Raw genomic sequence first — 18,783 nt, 5'->3', positions numbered from 1 at the left:
ACAAAGCCACACAGTTCACATAGTGCAGAGCTTCTGACGTAGTGCCTAGAGATACACGTGTGCACATATCCAGGCAGTCTGTGTATATGTGCAGATCGCTGTGTAAAGGGCCACACGCAAAGCAAATGCCTTGAAATGCGATGAGCCCAAACGTCCCCTGGCATGGGACAGCAGTGTCCAGTGGGTACAGGCAGTTGTGGAAGCCTTTTTCTTACCACCTGCACTGATCTGAGGCTGGACACACTGGCTGTCCAGGCATGCGCGTGGAGAAGACAGGTAGGGAGAGTGGGGCAGAAGCTGACACAGGTCGTTCTGCTCCTGGTTGTCCCCTATAGGATCCCAGTGCCCGCAGATTTGTAGGAAGGGAGAAGGCAGTGTAACATGTTGGCTGTCTGGGCATGGTCTCCTATGGTTAAACAGTGCTTTAAGGTCCACAGGGCCTTTGCTGTGATCTCCACACACTCATGCCACGGGCCGATCCTTGTTCCTCCTCAGAACCAAGCAGAGAAGAGGATACAAACCCTCTGCAGAGCTGGGCATCACACTGGCATCCCTGTCTCAGGGCAGGTGCTACGGCACAGCCTCAGGTGGATGCTGGCAGCAGTGCTCTGCAGGGACACCCCTGTGTCCGAGCAGCCTGACACTTACATCAATCTCACTGAGGATGACGTCAATGATGCTGCCAATCACTATGAGGAAGTCAAAGACGTTCCAGGGGTCCCCAAAGTAGCCCTGCCAAGGAAGAGACAGAGAAAAGGAGTGAATATCCTAGGGTTAAGTCAAGGAGTAAAGAGATGCTGGAGCCCAGAGAAAGGAGTGCTGGAAGGATAACCAGTGATGCCTGGCACCTCACGGAGAGGCAGAAGAAGGGATGGAGATCAGACCCTGGAACCTCTGGTCTGTCATCTGGTCCTGTCTTGTAAAGGTGTGAAATGAGGAGGATGGATTGAGGCATCTAGAGCTGTGACCCCACCAGTGACAGGTGACCCTGAAGATGGGAACAGTGCTTAGCTGGGTTGGGTTGGGTTGTATTTGGCTAGCAAGGGTAGCCCTGACAAAGAGTAGTTCTAGAAACTCAGGTTCTGTTCGTGGGGGTCCCCAAGGGTCTCACAAAGAGAAGTTCTCCAGAGTAATAGGCCTGGGGGTACTTGTACTTGGGAGACAAATGCAGAATAAATGGACTCCTCCAGGCTGGCCTGAGGCCCTCTCCTGCTCTCCAGACCATCTCCTCCCCTCACCTTAGCTTTAAAGGCCATGAGCTTGAGGATCATCTCCAGGGTGAAGAGGACAGTGAAGGCTACGTTGAGGATGTCTGAGACGTGGTTCATTTCTGCAGACTGGTTGTAATGCTAAGTGGAAAGCAGAAAGAGCCACATTAGCTTGTGGCTGGTCCAACCTCTGTTGTGAGCTCAGAGATGTGTGCTGGATGCAGATACTCCCCTCCCACAGACCTATGGTTCAGCAATGGTCAGCAAAAAGGACAATTCCCCCGTAGAGCCCCTTCTCTGGGCTCCCCACATCCAACCAATGCCAGTTTGCCCCTATCCCCAGTGGTGCTGAGCACAAAGTGTGAGTTTTGCAGTGTAGAAAAAACCTCCTCCCTAGAAGTTCTCTTGGAGATGACAGGGCTGAGCTAGCCCATCTGCTGCCACGGACACCCCTCCACCAGCCACGGTGGCCACCGTGCCCCTTACCTGCATGCCCAGGCAGATGGTGTTCAGCAGGATCAGGAAGAACATGAGGTACTCAAAGTAGGAGGAGGTGACCACGTACCAGATCTGGTACTGGTAGGGGTTCTTGGGGATGTAACGGCGCAGTGGACGAGCCTTCAGTGCGTACTGCACACACTGGCGCTGAGGAGGAGAGGGTGGGTGTGAAACCACAGAGGGGCACAGGGCAGCGGCACAGGGGCAGCACCACCAGCAGCACTGTCCCCACAGGCACAAAGTGGGTTCCCTCCCTTCCTTTCAGCCCAGCAACACAGGCCAGGCACCGCCACAGTTCAGGTATCTGCTGTGCTTTCTGCAAATAAACTGCATGGGACTAAGTTTCCAAAGCCACTGCTTGCCTCCAAAGATTGCCAGGCTGTCCTTGTCCCATGCCCTCCAGACCTGAGCCTGCCTGTTTCCCACAGCACTTTTCCAAGGGTATCTCAGGACTGGCCAAGAGCAGCCTGAAGACATCACGTGAACCAGGGGTGAAGGGGGCACTGCGTTTTCTCTCTGCGCCTGAGGGATGCTGAGCAGCCCAGGGCCATCTCTGCTGGGTTCATGTGCTGCTCTCATCACTCCAGCTCCAAGTGCCCACACTGTCCCTGCAGGCTTGCTCAGCACAAGAGCACATCAGCATCTCCTGTGGACCAGCAGGACCATCTAGCTGTCCTCCCCAGCACATGCCATGTCCTCTGTCAATGCCTGTTGCACTTCTGCTGCTTTCAACCTCGATGTCCCCAGTTAGAACCACAGCATGATGGCAGCACAGAAGGGCTGACAGCAGAAGGTGACTCTGGAGATGGTCTGGTCAATGCAGGGCCAGCCAAACCTTTTCACCCAGCACTGTGCCTAGTTGGGTTTTGAATACCTCCACAGATGGAGACTTCACAACCTCTCTGGGTAATCTGTTCCAGTACTTGACCACCCCTTCCATAAAGAAAAAAGGGGGTGGGGGGTATGTTTAAATGGAATTTCTTGTTTTCTTCAGTTCGTGCCCATTGCCTTTTGTCCTGTCACTGAGCATAACTGAAAAGAGCCTGGCTCCATCCCCTTTATACTCTCCCATCAGGTATTTACACACACAGATCCCCATGAACTTTCTCTTACCGATACCAACCAAACTCAGCTCTCAGTCTCTCTGCACATGACAGATGCTCCAGACCCTCGGTCATCCGAGTGGTCCTTTGCTGGACTCACCCCAGTATTTCCACAACATTTTCGTACTGGGGAGCCCAGAACAGGGCACAACCCTCTGCTCCAGCTCATTCTGGGCACACTGCCTGCACTAGAAAGCCCCCTCACTGGTTCTGGTCCACTGCCCTCCCCTTGGAAGGCAAACAGACCCGGGGTAGGTTCCACTCATCTGCACCACTGCTAAAGGCTGATCCAAACCAGGCAGTGCCAGCAGTGTCAGACGTAGGGCTGGTCCACCTTGCCTTTTCCCGTCCCATTACCTGGTTCTTGTTCAGCTCACAGTTCTTGTACTCGCTTTCCCCCTGCTCCTGGAAGGTGACAATGACAAAGCCCACAAAGATATTCATCATGAAGAAGGCAATGAGGATGATGTAGATGATGAAGAACATTGCAATCTCCACCCGGTAGTTGTAGATAGGGCCTCTATCCTCAGCATTAGTGTCAATGGCCTTGTAGAGAAGCCTGCAAGAGAGAAAGTGAGGCAGAAGAGTTCCTAATGAGACAGAAAATACAATCTCTCTTCTTGAAGGTTACAGTGAGCTCTGGAGGCATCCCAAATCCAACAACAGTGGGACAGGGCTGGTGGGCTGACCTTGTCTGCTCCATAGCCACAGCCCTGCCCCTCAGCCTGGGCAGCTCTTTTCTTTACATTTATTTACCTGCTCCCAGCACAGCCCCATCCCTCAGCTAGCCCCACACATGGCCAAGACTCACTCTGGCCAGCCCTCGAACGTGGAGACAGTGAAAAGTGACATCATGGCTGAGAAGACATTGTTGAAGTGGAAGCTGCTGTGAAACCAGACTCGCTCCTGTAGCTCAATCTGCGTAGGGTCCCCATCCACGTAGTCGATGAAATAACCCCTGCAGCAGAAGAGCTGTGAGGTTCATCAGGCAGGGGCCCCTTCAGCCCACCCTCTTCTCCCAAGTGACAGGGGACAGGACTAGAGGAAATGGCCTCAAGCTCCACCAGGGGAGGGTCAGGCTGGACATTAGGAAAAAATTTTTCAGGGAAAGGGTCATTGGGCAGTGGCAGAGGCTGCCCAGGGAGGGGGTTGAGTCACCTTCCCTGGAGGGGTTTAAGGGATGGATGGACGAGGTGCTGAGGGACATGGGTTAGTGATTGATGGGAATGGTTGGACTCGATGATCCAATGGGTCCTTCCCAACCTGGTGATTCTATGATTCTATGATTCACCCACTGTGGCGCTTCCCCAGGGCTCTGTAGTCCCTGGGAGGGGAGTCCTGTGATTGTTGCTGATCTACCCCGGAGTGAGGGAGAACAGCAAAAGACTTCAGCTCCTGTTTTTGGATGCAGCATTCCCACATAGGAGCACAGGTGGCCCCTGTCACACACACCCTCCCCATCCTGGCCACTGCCCAGCTGGGGCTGAGCTGCAGTCACCTCTTACCTGCACTCCTTCTCCGTCATCTTGGATGGATCTGTGCATCTATAGAACTTGCCCTGCATTTAAAAGAGATCAGATATTGCTGTGACTTCAGAAGCCCTGGGCAATTTTGACTTTTCCCCAGTCTGTCCCCACCCTGCCTCCGCACTGACTCCAGCCCTGGCCTCACACCACCACTGGCTTCCCCTCTGCCTGTGGACACAATCCAGTTCACAGGGTGTTTCAGGAGCCACGAAGGACCCTGGGGTCAATCCCAGGCAGAGACAAGGGAACGTTGCCTGGTGATGGGAACAAATCTTCCAGGGCCCTGACCTGAGACCTGTCTAGCTCCTCCTGTCTGGGAAGCAGCAATTTGGAAAACAGGAAAGAAAGTAGCAATCATACAATTAACTAAAAGTTAAGGCATACTGTCAGGTCTGCTCAGTCTGCAGGGTGCCCTGAACACTCTCCCCACCTTGGCTGGGAATTTAAGCTCAATTATTAGAACAAAGGTGACTTCAGCCAGATCCAGCTTGGCCATGGAGCAGCCAAGGCCCAGAGAGCAACAGTTGTGCTCTGAAAGGGAAACGCTTTGCATCCAAAGTGCAGAGGAAGTCAAAAGTACTTGCTGCCTTGGAAAGGGGAAACTGAGGCACTAAGCGGGGCGGGATAATCTGGTCCCTTTAGAATCATAGAATAACCAGGTTGGAAGAGACCCAGCAGATCATCGAGTCCAACCATTCCCATCAATCACTAAACCATGTCCCTTAGCACCTCGTCCATCCGTCCCTTAAACCCCTCCAGGGATGGTGACTCAACCCCCTCCCTGGGCAGCCTCTGCCAGTGCCCAATGACCCTTTCCGGGAAAATTTTTTTCCTAATGTCCAGCCTGAACCTCCCCTGGCGGAGCTTGAGGCCATTCACTCTCGTCCTGTCCCCTGTCACTTGGGAGAAGAGCCCAGCTCCCTCCTCTCCACAACCTCCTTTCAGGGAGTTGGAGAGAGCAATGAGGTCTCCCCTCAGCCTCCTCTGCTCCAGGCTAAACACCCCCAGCTCTCTCAGCCGCTCCTCATAACGCCTGTTCTCCAGCCCCCTCACCAGCTTCGTTGCTCTTCTCTGGACTCGCTCCAGAGCCTCAACATCCTTCTTGTGGTGAGGGGCCCAGAACTGAACACAGGATTTACATGCACTGTCTGGCCCTGACAGTGTCCTGGGTGTTTTATTCCCATTGCAGGCTCTCCTGCTGGGCAGCCTGATGAAGGCAGGTCATCCTGCAGAGCACAAAGAGTACAGCCTGTGCTGACCTCAACACTGGGAGATGCCGTGCCCAAGGGCAATGACTACAAGAGCCTGCCCAGGATGTGCCGGAGCAGAACATATCTCCTGTCCACCTGAGACACCTCTCACCTTGAAAAGCTGGACCCCGATGCAGGCAAACATGAACTGCAGCAACGTCGTGACAACCACAATGTTTCCGATGGTCTTGATTGCCACAAACACGCACTGGACCACGTGCTGCAGAGGCCAAGGACAGTGCACACATGAGCAGGGATGGGGCATGCCCCCAGCACACATCCCACACCCTCGCACTGCAGGGACGGACCCTGGGAAGAGCATGAGCCTGCCAAGAGCAGTGAGATGGGCAGACTTCTTCCACAGACAGGGAGTAGGAACGGGGTTCCTGGTCCCACAGACCCCACAGGGCATGATGCCTGCCACACAACCTCCCATGAGGACTCCCACAGGTCGAAGACCCCCAGCCCTAGCTTCCTTCTTACCTTCAGCCCTTTTGCCCTGTTGATGGCTCGCAGAGGCCTCAGCACCCTCAGCACCCGGAGGATCTTCACCACTGAGATGGCACTAGACCTGAGGAGGAAGGCAGAGCTGAGGCGGGGAGATTCCCCTGCTGGGGCACAGCCCCACTGAGCAGCCATGGAGGCCAGGTTGGGAACAGGGATGAGGGGCAAGGGATGGCAGAGACATGTGGATGTCACTAAGCCATCACCCCACACAAGGCCAAGGGGCGCTGGCAGCCAGAGAAGGCAGCTCCAAAATTGAATTCCTACCCAGATCTTCACCTTCAACACTCAAGAGTTTGCATCCCTGTCTCCCAGTTTTCCATGCCCTGTCCCTCCAAGCATGATTTTGTGAACTCTAACACACAGGCTAATGCCCAGCCCTTGGCTCCTTCCAGCACAGAGAGCTGCAGCACTCCAGCTGCCCTCAAAGTTAAACAGACCAGTGCCCACCATGTAAAGTGTGGAGGTGCTTACTCGATTCCCCTGGAGATGAGGGAGACAGCAACCACCAGCAAGTCAAGGATATTGAAAGAGTTCCTGCAGAAGGAGCCTTTGTGCAGGAAAGCACCATAGGTTGTCATCTGGGAGGCAGAAAGAGGTAGGAGAGAGGTCAAGAAGGGCTCAAGGGGAACAGTCCCTCCACAGCCCTGGGGTAGACAAGGCACAAGGGGCTTCACAAAGCTCCATCACCTGGGGACCCTATCCTGCTCAGACCTCTACCTCTCAGCTGGGCAGGAAGCTGACTCAAGCTGGAAACCCTCCATGTTGTACTGGCTGGAGACAAACCACTTCCCAGTCATTCAGTAAATTAAAGAGGAAAAGAGTGAAGAGACTTGGAGTGGGAACAACATGCAGCACCTGCTTGAACTACTCTTTTTAGTCCACGGATTTCCATTGTTTTCTCTTTGTCAAAATTTTTCCTAACGCACATCAGAACAAAAATCACAGAATCATAGAATCACCACATTAGAAGAGACCCACCGGATCATCGAGTCCAACCATTCCCATCAAACACTAAACCATGTCCCTCAGCACCTCATCCACCCGTCCCTTAAACCCCTCCAGGGAAGGTGACTCAACCCCCTCCCTGGGCAGCCTCTGCCAGTGCCCAATCACCCTTTCCGTGAAAATTTTTTCCTAATGTCCAGCCTGAACCTCCCCTGGGGCAGCTTGAGGCCATTCCCTCTCGTCCTGTCCCCTGTCCCTTGGGAGAAGAGCCCAGCTCCCTCCTCTCCACAACCTCCTTTCAGGGAGTTGGAGAGAGCAATGAGGTCTCCCCTCAGCCTCCTCTTCTCCAGGCTAAACACCCCCAGCTCTCTCAGCCGTTCCTCATCAGGCCTGTTCTCCAGCCCCCTCACCAGCTTTGTTGCTCTTCTCTGGACTCGCTCCAGAGCCTCAACATCCTTCTTGTGGTGAGGGGCCCAGAACTGAACACAGGATTCGAGGTTTGGTCTCACCAGTGCCGAGTCCAGAGGGAGAAGAACATCCCTGGACCTGCTGGTCATGCTGTTTCTGATACAACCCAAGATGCCATGGCCCATCTGTCTCAGTGTCACAGCACGGCTGGCTTGACCTCACTGAAGGGGACATGTGGCCTCTGGGGCAGGTCACCCACCACTAGACTTCATGAACTCTGGGGATCAGTTGGCAGCTTCTCCTGTCTGGGTCCTCAAGCTTGTGCCCAAAGAGCTTGAGTGCCCATGGCCAGAACAGTCTAGAGCCATAGAATCATAGAATCACCAGGCTGGAAAAGACCCACAGGATCATCGAGTCCAACCATTCCCATCAATCACTAAACCATGTCACTCAGCACCTCGTCCACCCGTCCCCTAAACCCCTCCAGGGAAGGTGACTCAACCCCCTCCCTGGGCAGCCTCTGCCAGTGCCCAATGACCCTTTCTGTGAAAGATTTTTTCCTAATGTCCAGCCTAAATGTCCATATGCTGGGTCATGTGCATGGCCGGAACCATGAGACAGACGGACTTACCTTCAAGGCAATTTCGACTGTGAAGACAGAGGTGAAAGCAATGTCAAAGTATCCAAGAACCTAGGAACAGAAACATCAGAACTGGATGAGATTTGGGTGGCATGGGAAATAAACGCTCCAGTGTATTTAAACATCCTGTCATTGTAGTTTTCCTTCCACTGGGTGGACTGGCAAGTCCATCTAGCTCAACAGAGCCTGCAAAACCAGTGCCAAGAAGACTCCTGACCTTCCCTCAGCTTTGCTGATTTTCCCCAGTGCATGATCCAACCTGCAGCCTGGGATCAAGCTCACAGTTTCCAAGTAAGTGAGGCTTGACCTGATTCTACTGAAAGCACTCGATCCCAAAAACACTGAGTGCCCTGGCAAGTCGTCTCATGTGAGACCCCCCAGTCCCTGCCAGGCATTGCACACATACAGAACCATCTGTGCCTCATGTGGCTAGACCTGTGGCTACCATTGCTCCACGCCAACAGCGTTTCAGGGTGCTGCACACATCAGTGATCCAGTTTGCTATGTCATAGGATGACTCTATCCCTGACAAGCCACCACAGCCTTGAACCGATCTCACACATCCTGTCAGGTCAATCTTTTCACCCAGAAGTAAACTGGGACACGGAGCAGTGAAAACTTGTCCCAGCTGTGCCCTGAATGGAAACACAACCAGCCTTTCCTCCCAGAGTGTTGCCCTCCCGGACTCAGGGATGAAATTACAGCTGCCTGCTGAGGCTTGACATCTGGCGAGCAAGGCTCTGCTCACTGAGGAACTGTGGGACTCCATGAGGTCTCCCCTACCCTTCCCAACCCTCCACAGGTACATGGGCACCTGGTTGCGGAAGGACTCAGCTCGGATGGGATCCTCGGCTGCCAGTGAGATGCTGCTGAGCAGAATGAAGAGCAGGATGAAGTTGGTAAACCAGGTGGCATTGACAATTCTGTGGCATAGGACCCGAAACCTGCCAGGGACAGAAAGAGCATGAGATCCTGCAAGCAGCCAGAGAGACATCAGATAGGGCCATGGAAACCTGGAAGAGGGTTATGGTGAAACCTCAAGGACAGGAAAGCATGAAGGGATGTCTCTGCCTGCCCTTTCACACAGACTTTTCCCAGTGAGCTGGCTTCCTTCTGAGCTGGCTGTTACCCACAAACAGGACCCCACTGGGAAGGGTGAGTGCCAGAGGTACCTGGGCCAATCCTGGCTCCACAAAACTGGGAGAAGGGTCAGTGCCTACTTGTTGGTTGGGCTGAAGATGAAGAAGGAGCTGGCTTCAGGCATTGGAACAGCCTTCTCTTTCAGCTGTAGCTCTGCGAGGGGTCGTGGACGAGGACTCAAGGGGATTTCAGGCTCATCTTCTTCATCATCACCTGTGGAGTGACCATGACAGGGGGAAAGGAAAGAATTATCCAGAGAGGAACAGGAAATGTGACCTTATGAACAATCTTCTGATCCTGTGATCCTGATCTGGGATTTGTGCCAGAAGGGCACAGCACCCAGAGTCTGGCAGAAGGTCACCACTTCTTCCACTCCGCACACAGCCAGGGTTCTGGAACAATCCCTCTGCAGTGCCTCCTCGGCTTTCCTGCTGCCCTGCCAGGGTCAAGTCTTACCTGGGAAGTCTGCAGAAGGGTAGGGGTCTTTGATCTCATTGACGTTGGATTCAAATTCATCCACTTTTAACTAAAAAAAGAGACAGAGAGGAGGACATGCAGCTGCATGTGTCAGTGTTACTGCCAAATGTTGCATGGTGGCCAGACCCTGTCATCTTGGAAGCCATGTGGGGCAAGCAGGGTCTCTGCATTTGGCTTGTACAGCACCAAGAACATGGAGTCCTGGCTCAGAAGGGAGCAGAGTGAGGGGCAACACCTCAGGGGTGCTGCAAAGTGAGCAAAGAGCAATATCAAGAGGATGGGCGAGGGGAACATGCACTGGGCAAGAGCCTGGGGTCATGCACCTATACCACAGGTGGGACAAGACATGGGGTGACTCCTAGGTGAGTTCCCATGGGACGTCTCTGGGAAGTGGGTAGGGAAGTAGCCGCTGGTGAGATGCTTATGAAAGGCAGTTCAGCACGAAGTCAGCACATCTGAATAGAGAGGCTTGCATACAGGTTGTGCTGGTGTAGACATAAAGGCTGTCTGGGATCCTGCTGATCTGCTCTGCTCCCCTCCACACTGTTGTGCACCAGTCCGCCTCAAACCCTGACAACTGGCTATGGCCAAGGAAATTAATCATAGGAAAAGTATCCCCAGCAATGGTCCTGTTTAACCTGCCTGGGCCCAAAGAGCACCCATCACCAGAGGATGCTAAAGTGAGGAGTGATTCTGGCAACAAAGAGCCCGGACCTAGGCTGGCTCCAAGCCTATATCAGTCCTGGCTGGCAGAGGAGGAGTCTGGTCCCTCACCAGGAGCTCCCCAAGGCCCAGCCCTACCAGCACTGACCTTGGCTGTTGTAGGAATCCCTTCTCCCTTCGCTTTCTGCTCGAGTTTCTTGGCCAGCATCTGCTTCTCATCTTCAGACTTCTCTGGGTAAGCTCTGAGTGGAGAGGAGGGGAGAGCAGGAACTGAACTCCAGGCAGGGCCATGGGCGATGCTGTTCTGCCCCCTCACACCAAAGCACCTGCCTTGGGAGCTCCCACTGGCAGGCACTACAACACTCACCTGGACATCTTCCGACGCTTGCGTTCCTCTGCTTTGGCCTTCTGGGCTAAGGTCAGGCTCTCAGCCTCAGCCAGGTTATCAACTGCGATGGCCAGGAAGACATTGAGGAGGATATCTGGAAGGACAGTGCTAAGGACATGAACTTGTTTTCTGTTTGGAAGACGTGGCCATGACTGCCCATGGTTTTCAGGGTGCCCTGAGAAACCTTCCTGTAGTTGAGCCCTTAAGATAACCTCGAGATCATCATCCTCATGAGTACTGAGCTCTGGGTTGGCTGCCCTCTCTCTGCTTTAGCTCAGTGCTTCCAGCCTAGACTTGTTACTGCACTGACTGACGGCTGAATCCCTGCTTGCTGGTGATCCAGCTCTGCCCCATGGTTTGTTTTCCTCCAGACTCCAGACCCCAGATCCCAGGCATCGCTAATGCAAGCCCTGAAGCCTGTGGTTAGTTCCCCTGTTGTCCAGAACCAAAAGGCTTGAGGTAAGCACTGAAAAGCTTTAGAAAGCCCCTCTTCCCCTCTCCTTGGCTCCCTTCACAGTCCTATGTAGCTGATGCCACGGGGCTGGGTGTGGGGACCCTGGGTCTGGCTTGGCAGGCGGAGGATACAGTTCCCGCAGACAAAGAGGATGATGAAGTAGATGCAGACCAGCATGCCGGGAAAGGATGGGCCCCCGTAGGCCATGATCCCATCGTACATGATTGAATTCCAGTCCTCTCCGGTCAGAATCTGGGAGCAGAGCAGAAACAGGGACTCGCGAGCTGCCCCAGCAGAGCACAGCAGAACCCCACAGCTCAGTCCCACCTTCCTGGCTCCAGCCCCAAGCCCTCACAGCTAGTACGACTCAAATAAGGGAAATTAGGGTGGTGTAAAGGTTGTGTGATATCAAATAAAACTTTTCTTGGTTGTTTGGTGTCATTTCACCTTAATTTAGCCCAGGGTATCACAGAACCTTTATGACCTCCTGATTTCCCCCATTTACAGCTCCTACAGCCCCACAGCCAACCCCACCTCCTGCTCAGCCCTGAACCTGCACTTCTCCTTGTGACCCCAACTGCATCTCCCTGCTCCTGCCTCAAAGTGACTTCACCTCCCACCAACCCACATTGCTCTGAGCCCCAGCTCTTGTCCAGAGACCCACAGGCCCAGTGACTCCCAGCACGCAGTCCCCCAGTCCCCTGTGGCCCTTCCCGCAGCCCCGTACCTGGAAGACACTGATGAGGGCTTGGGGAAAGTTGTCAAATGTGCTGCGCCGCACTTCCATGTCCTCGAAGTCAAACTTGCCCCCGAAGAGCTGCATGCCCAGCAGCGCAAAGACAATGATGAAGAGGAAGAGGAGGAGGAGCAGAGAGGCAATGGAGCGGACTGAGTTGAGTAGGGAGGCCACCAGGTTGCTCAGAGATGTCCAGTACCTGGGGACAGGAGAGACAGGAGCGTGCAGGAGGCAAAAGAGTGGGGAAGGCTTTGGGCAGGACAAGGTAAGAGCAGGGAACAGACCACCTGGTACAGGGGGATGTGTTGTCAGGCCAGCAAGGGGGGGTTTGGAACCAGCACCGCTCAAAAGCTGGGCACTGGGACTGCTCCAGCCGTGCCCCAGGGGGTGGAAATGAAGCTCCAGGCATGGTGTGACAGGCAAGACACCCTGCTGCCTGCTCCAGACACCAGAAGCGGGATGAGGAAGGGGGATGAACACACAGCAACTTGGTGCCAGAAAGAGAAGCCAGGAGTCCTGGCCCACAGCACCCCCATTTACAACAACCTAGAACCCAGAGCAAGGGAAGGACCTCAGGAACTTCCAGCAAGCCCTGCTCTCTCCTTCTTGCCACTCCCAGACCATGTCCTGGAGACAGAAATCCCCAGCTTGGCCTTGTTCCTCCATCCAGGAGCTACCAGCTCAGCTCTGGCTGCAGCCCTCCCCAGGGACGAGGCCAGTGATGCCTGGGGACAATGAGCCACCAGCACCCACAGAGATCCCTCCCCAACCTGGTGATCTTGAAGATGCGGAGGAGCCGGATGCAACGCAGTACAGAGATGCCCAGGGGTGACAAGGTGCCAAGCTCTACCAGGATGGTCTCCAAGATCCCCGCGCACACCACAAAGCAGTCGAAGCGGTTGAAGAGTGACATGAAGTATTGGCGTAGGCCCAGCGCGTACATCTTCAGCATCATCTCAGCCACAAAGAGTGCTAGCAGCACCCGGTTGGCATTGTCTGGGGTAGGAGATCAGCCCATCAGAGCATGGACCTCTTACTTCAGCAGGGCGCAGCAGGAAAGGAAAGAGGTGCTGCTCACCTCCCTTTTCTGCTGACCGAGCCCTGAGCTGCAGCTGCAGCAAATACTGTCTTTCAGGGAGCGCAGAAGAGAGGAGGGTGAGGAGGAGGCAACTTTGTACTTTATACATGCAGTGTGTGTGCGTGCACTGGGCTGTGGATGTGTGCGTGCATGTGGCTGAGCAGTGTACGCGTGTGCACAGCTGCACGCTGCGTGTCTGTGTGTGTTTGCGTGTGGGTGAGTGCAGAGAGCATGGCTGCACGTGTAGATGTGCATGTGGCTGTGCTGCCTGAGCACATGCAACGTGTGTTTGTGTGCTGTGCACGTGCGAGAGCAAATGTACACCCTCTGTGCATGTTCACCATGCAAAACCACGTCCTTGGGGATACCACACGTGTTCAGCGTGCAGTCGTGTGACAGTGCAGTGGGGATGGTGTATGCACACACTTGTGTGCATGAGCAAATCTGCACGTGTCTAAGAGATGCTGGAGTGGCTGCGTATGCACAGGAAGAACTCCCACATGTCTCCAGGGCAGCAAGGTGTCCGAGCCCTCCCTCTCCCTCCTCAGACTCTTTGCTCACCTTGCACCTGAGTCAGCCATTCGGGCTGGAAGTGGTGCTCCGAGGCGATGGAGAGGGTATTCAGTGCCACCAGCAGGATGACAAGCCAGTAGAAGAACTTGGACTTCACCACATCCCTGCACTTCCTACGAAACATTCGGTTCCAACGCCTCCACTGACGGCTAGAGAGACGGGCAAAGGGTCAGCAGAGCTCAGCAGCAGGTCCTGTCCTACCCAGGGCTGTGAGTGCAAACTGCAGAGCAAAGCCAACCCATCCCTTTTCTTCAGGCACCTTCCCTGAAAAGTGCTGAGAAACATAACCCTGCCTCTGGCACTTGGCGCATTCGCTCAGGCGTTGTGGTTCCTTCACACAAACACCTCCTGGCTCTTTTTTAGCCTGTGGTCACCACTGGGTTGGCTGCACCAGGCCCTGTTCCTAGATCACAAGGCATGCATGGACCATGAGAGGATGCTCGGAGCCTGGTCCCAAAGTGAAGAAGTTGTTCACCTTGAAGTGGCTTTTTGCTGGTACCAGAGGAAAATTCCATGTTTGCTGACTGCAATGTTTGCATTTCCTCCTGGGCACAACCCCCCAGCTTTCCCCCATGAACTGGTGGCTGACAGGAGAGCCTGACCCAGCCAGGACAGTGAGCAGGAAACCCTGCGAGCCCACATGCAGAGCAGCAGATGGTTCAACTAGTGCAAACTTACAAGTAGAGAATCCACTTGTTCATGCCCTCAATTTCATACAAGCTCTCTGTCTCTGACCCTCCTTCATCCGATGGCAGCATACCTAAGGAAGGAATGACATCCAGGCTTTCCTTGGAGCCCTTGGGAAGAACGTGGGGAAGGGAACCTCTTCCAGGAGCACATGAGGAAGAGCTTCCCCATTGGAAGTGAAATCAAAAAATGCCATTTCAGGGAGAGTTTGGGCAGAAGGTTTTGAGTGTTGGGTGCAAACCAAGTGGGAAGCACTGGGAATGCCTGCCCAGCAGTGAGGGCAGCAGCAGAGGAGAGAGGCAGCCTGCAGAGCCAGCAGTGTGTATGTAGGCTCGCTCAGTGCAAGACATTCCCAGCACGGAGAAACTGGAGTCAGTTGTGGTCTGAGGAAATGTTGAACAACGAGTGCACCAACCGTGGTGTGGAAGAGGTGTTTCCCAATGCTCTTTGCAAACAGATATTGCTCAGCTTCACGCATCAAAAGTTAGGCGAGGTGGCATAGCAGCTCAGTGGCCTTGCTGAGCCTTGGGCTAGGTGTTTGTGTATTCCCCTCCTTCCCTGAGCACTTCTAATCTCTTGAAATTGTCAAACAATAGTAAGAAATTCATGCACGTTAGTGAGCAAGCTGGTAACCCTGCACTCTGCCCCTGCACACAACAGCTCACGTGCTCCTCATGGCCTCTCATGGCCATTCCAAGGGCATTTTGCCAAAGGAGACCTAGGCCCTGCTAGTGCTCTGCAAATATTAAACACAGTGGTTGAGGTATAGCACGAGGGCCACGTTATTGCAAGTTTGGGTCAGATTCAATAAAATTATGCAGGAAAGAAAAAAAAGTAGAATAAACGGCACTGCAGAAGTCAGAGCATTCTGTTTCAAGGTTTTCAAGGAAAATGAGTCTTTATGACTTCTCTGAAAGTCTCAATGCTTCCTGTCTAGGACAGTCAGTGTAAGGTACCCGACCCTCATGCTAAGAGTCTTTGACCAAGCAAAGCTGGTACCTTCTCCCCTGGCCCGGTCACTGTCCATGACCTCAGCATGGGTGATCCAGTCCATGTAGCCCTTCAGATCCTCCTCCAGCTGCTGCTTCTCCCGCAGCTTCTGAAACGTGCCCCGTGACTTGGCCTTCTCGCGCTCTTTGGTGAACTCGCTGGGATAAGGCAAACAGCAGAGTGAGACTAAGGAAGAGGATGGTGTGGAGGTCAGATACTACAATCCTGAGCCAGGCCAGTCCTTGCAGAAAGATAAAAGCCCGAAATATCCTACCACCTAGTGCTACCACTAGTGATTTTCCTCTTTCTTGGCCCCGTTCCATGATGTGAGATCATGGGGCACCATCGCCTGATGCCTGATGGCAGGCAGGGTTTCTTCTCCACCACTCGCTGCCCTTCAGGAGCTCGTTGCTGTACGGTGCTGTGGTTGGACAGGTGCTAGACCTGTGGTTGGACTTAATGCTAGATGTTGAGAGCTGTGGGAGTTCTCCAGCTTTGCTAAGGATTAGAGCAAGTTGGGTCTCACTCATCTTGGGGGGGCAGAAAGCTGAAGGTAAGATCATCACACAGCAAGTAAACAGGACACTTTTCATGGCAACGTGGAAAGGGCAGATCTGCCAGTGCAGTGGGTCTCACACTTCTAATTTTTTTTAAATTGATTTCTTTTCTTTCCTGGAATCTGGCAAGGCTGTAGATCTGCTACCCAGCCAGCCTGGAGGTGCCACGTGTTAGTACTAGGTCATAGACATTTTAACAATCATTAGACACACTAAACCTCCAGACTTGTCAGGTTTTGTCTGGATTTTCCTGATCTCAAGCATATTTTAGCTGTATTTGCAAGTACACTTCAGAAGCTTTTGCTCTGCCTGCAGCTTTTCTAGGACCCAGTAACTACTGTCCCACTTTTACAACCAAATTCATGCAAGGGTTAGGTGTCTGTGGTCTGTCCTGTGGTTTTGAGCTTGTTTTAGTTACATTAACCTTGTGCAGTTGTATGGTTCTTGCCACAGAAGATGACTAACAAATCCAACTAATTAGGGGATAACTAACCCTGTGAATTAATAGAGACTATGAGTGTGATCCACTTGCATACACAGGACTGAAACATATAAAAAAGACCCTGAGCCTGCACAGAACTGAGGAGAAGAACCCCCACCACTCCACAGGACAACATGCAGTTCCCAGCAACAGAATCAGGATGCTGACGCCTCACCACGGCAATGCAGAGTGGGTTGAGCGTTGCACCAAAGATATTGTATGCAGAGCAGCTTTAACTGCAACTGCTGTGGGAATTAGCATTAATTGAGTCATTTGGCATAGAAGAGTTACGATCACCGTAGCCAGACTGATGATAGCTTGTGGTTGTGTTTGGATGAGGCTGTTGAAGCATTAATTGGAGTAAGCATAATTCTCTCTTGCATTCTTTGCATTCACATGAAAGGTGTTTTCCTTCAGTTGGCCATATGGAAATCGTGTGTACTCACAAGCTGGCAGCACTGGGGGTGTCGGTGAGAATGAGTGTCTCAGCTCACAGCTGTGGGGTAAAAACTACTGCTTTGAGTGCACCTTCTTTTGCTGTGAGACCTGGCAGACCACACTACAAACACTTCACCATGTGCTTCATGGCTGCATTTGCTGGCAGCTCGTTGTGCTATACAGGGAAAGGATTTCTGCATCAGCTGTTGAGCTAAAACCTCAGGCAGTAATGAACACAAACCCACAAAGTAACTCAAGTCTGAGGGTTTCTAAGAATGGAAAAAAGAAGAGCGGAGAGGAATAGGAGAGGAAAAGGAACAAAGACTTCTTCAGGCTTTCTTCTCATAGTTAAACCGAGCCAATGTCCCTGCTCTGATCACGCTCACTGATCCACTAGCAAGGAGAAAAGACAGGATGGCACTTACCCACTAAGTACCCCCAGAACCAGGTTGAGAACAAAGAAGGAGCCAAGCAAGATAAGGCTGACAAAGTAGATCCAGGGCCATTCATTCCCAATGGCATCATTTACCTGGCAAGGAGAGAGGCAGATGAAGCATTTGAATGAACTGTCTGGCATCAGTCACTGCTTGGGCCCCCCTCAAGAGTCTTGGGGAGCTCTGCTCCTTCTAAAGCAAGTGCTTGCGATGGCAGCAGGCAGACCTGACTCTGAGTCCTGGCACCTTATGTCTCTGTAGCTGAGTTTAGCAGAGGTAAATTCAGACCCAAGCATTTTGGGAGCAGATTTAAACATCATCCTGATACCTAAGCCTCAGTAAGACAGACTCCCAAGGACTGCAAAACACGGGGATTTGCTGGAGAAGCATCCACCAGTCAGTGGCTGTGCCTGGCCTGTACCCCTTCACAAAGGTGGGAGCTGGAGCACCCTCCTGTCTATCTGCTGAGCAAGGACAACTTGGGCAGTGCCTGCAGAGATGCAGAAGGTTTTTTGGTGCATTACGAATGTGCATCCCATTTTGGAGCTTGATGGGGCAGGATGCCTTTCACTGTCAGACAGACCTAGCCCTGCTATGGGTCCTGTGTCCTGGAGGGAATTTCTTGTTCTGAGGAAGGACCAGCAGTCACTTCTGCCAAGCCGCTGAAGCCTACCCAGTAGAGGACTTCGGTCCAGCCCTCCATGGTGATGCACTGATAGACAGTCAGCATGGCAAAGCCAAAGTTATCGAAGTGAGTGATGCCGTTGTTGGGCCCCAGCCAGCCGCTTCGGCACTCGGTGCCATTGATGGTGCAGTGTCGCCCGTGGCCAGAGCTGGTACATGGGGCTGGCTTCTCTGATCCTACCGTGGCAATCACATCTGAGGGGGAAAGCCATGGTGTGAGCAGCATGTCAGGCCAAGTTCAGCAGGTCCCAGTACCTCCCAGCCCCCTGCAGAAGCTTTCCAAAAGAGGCCCCTTTCACAGCCTCCTCACACCACATACCATCAGCAAGCTGTGTGCTGTACCAAACATCTTTTGGTCCTGCCACACTCTCAGGCCTAACATTGGCAAGACAAGACTTTCTGCTACTCACAGAACCTCTGTGGTCCCCTCAGCAGCCACACAGAGGCATCTCTGACATATTACATCCCTGCCACAGCCCTACCTGTCCCAAGGTAGTAGCAGGTCTTGTGCATCTTGCCCTTGAAGAGCTCTTGCCCGACAATAGCGTAGATGATGATCATGAAGAGAACCAGCAGGGCAATGTGGAGCAGGGGCACCATGGCCTTGATGATGGAGTTCAAGACAACCTGAAGGCCTGCACCAAGGAGAAGGGAGAAAAGCTCAGCCACTTCCTAAACAGCTTTGGGTGCACCTTCCATTTCTGCCAGCCCCTCTGACAAACACCCTCTGAAATGCCCCATGCCAAGGGAAGAGGGGCACAGGTGGGTTGGGACTGAAATCTCTGAAGCACGAAATCCTCTCTCTACCCACTATCATAGAATCATAGAATCACAGAATGATTTGGGTTGGAAAGGACCTCAAAGCCCATCCAGTTCCACCCCCTGTCATGGGCAGGGAGACTGGATCAGGGGCTCCAA

The 18,783-nt window shown here is 53.2% G+C and overlaps 1 protein-coding gene across 1 annotated transcript in view; it reads right to left on the bottom strand.

Annotated features, from left to right (window-relative positions):
- CACNA1S (calcium voltage-gated channel subunit alpha1 S) overlaps positions 1-18,783 on the bottom strand; it is a 49,423-nt gene that overhangs the window by 15,461 nt on the left and 15,179 nt on the right. Inside the window, exons 5-28 of the mRNA XM_069875720.1 lie at positions 18,348-18,500; positions 17,855-18,060; positions 17,173-17,276; positions 15,281-15,429; positions 14,273-14,354; positions 13,583-13,743; positions 12,714-12,939; positions 11,935-12,142; positions 11,339-11,459; positions 10,733-10,847; positions 10,514-10,607; positions 9,682-9,751; positions 9,306-9,438; positions 8,900-9,029; positions 8,077-8,136; positions 6,564-6,670; positions 6,069-6,156; positions 5,698-5,805; positions 4,315-4,367; positions 3,621-3,767; positions 3,167-3,368; positions 1,695-1,853; positions 1,239-1,349; positions 649-732 (exon numbers count right to left, since the gene is read on the bottom strand). Of these exons, the coding sequence (XP_069731821.1) occupies positions 649-732; positions 1,239-1,349; positions 1,695-1,853; positions 3,167-3,368; positions 3,621-3,767; positions 4,315-4,367; positions 5,698-5,805; positions 6,069-6,156; positions 6,564-6,670; positions 8,077-8,136; positions 8,900-9,029; positions 9,306-9,438; positions 9,682-9,751; positions 10,514-10,607; positions 10,733-10,847; positions 11,339-11,459; positions 11,935-12,142; positions 12,714-12,939; positions 13,583-13,743; positions 14,273-14,354; positions 15,281-15,429; positions 17,173-17,276; positions 17,855-18,060; positions 18,348-18,500 (3,071 nt within the window). The remainder of the gene's footprint in view (positions 1-648; positions 733-1,238; positions 1,350-1,694; positions 1,854-3,166; positions 3,369-3,620; positions 3,768-4,314; positions 4,368-5,697; positions 5,806-6,068; positions 6,157-6,563; positions 6,671-8,076; positions 8,137-8,899; positions 9,030-9,305; positions 9,439-9,681; positions 9,752-10,513; positions 10,608-10,732; positions 10,848-11,338; positions 11,460-11,934; positions 12,143-12,713; positions 12,940-13,582; positions 13,744-14,272; positions 14,355-15,280; positions 15,430-17,172; positions 17,277-17,854; positions 18,061-18,347; positions 18,501-18,783) is intronic.

This window comes from Phaenicophaeus curvirostris, chromosome 24 (genome assembly GCF_032191515.1).
Source record: "Phaenicophaeus curvirostris isolate KB17595 chromosome 24, BPBGC_Pcur_1.0, whole genome shotgun sequence".
Classification (NCBI taxonomy): domain Eukaryota; kingdom Metazoa; phylum Chordata; class Aves; order Cuculiformes; family Cuculidae; genus Phaenicophaeus; species Phaenicophaeus curvirostris.
Note: the sequence above shows the minus strand (reverse complement) of the source record. Positions and strands in the feature narration are given on the sequence as shown.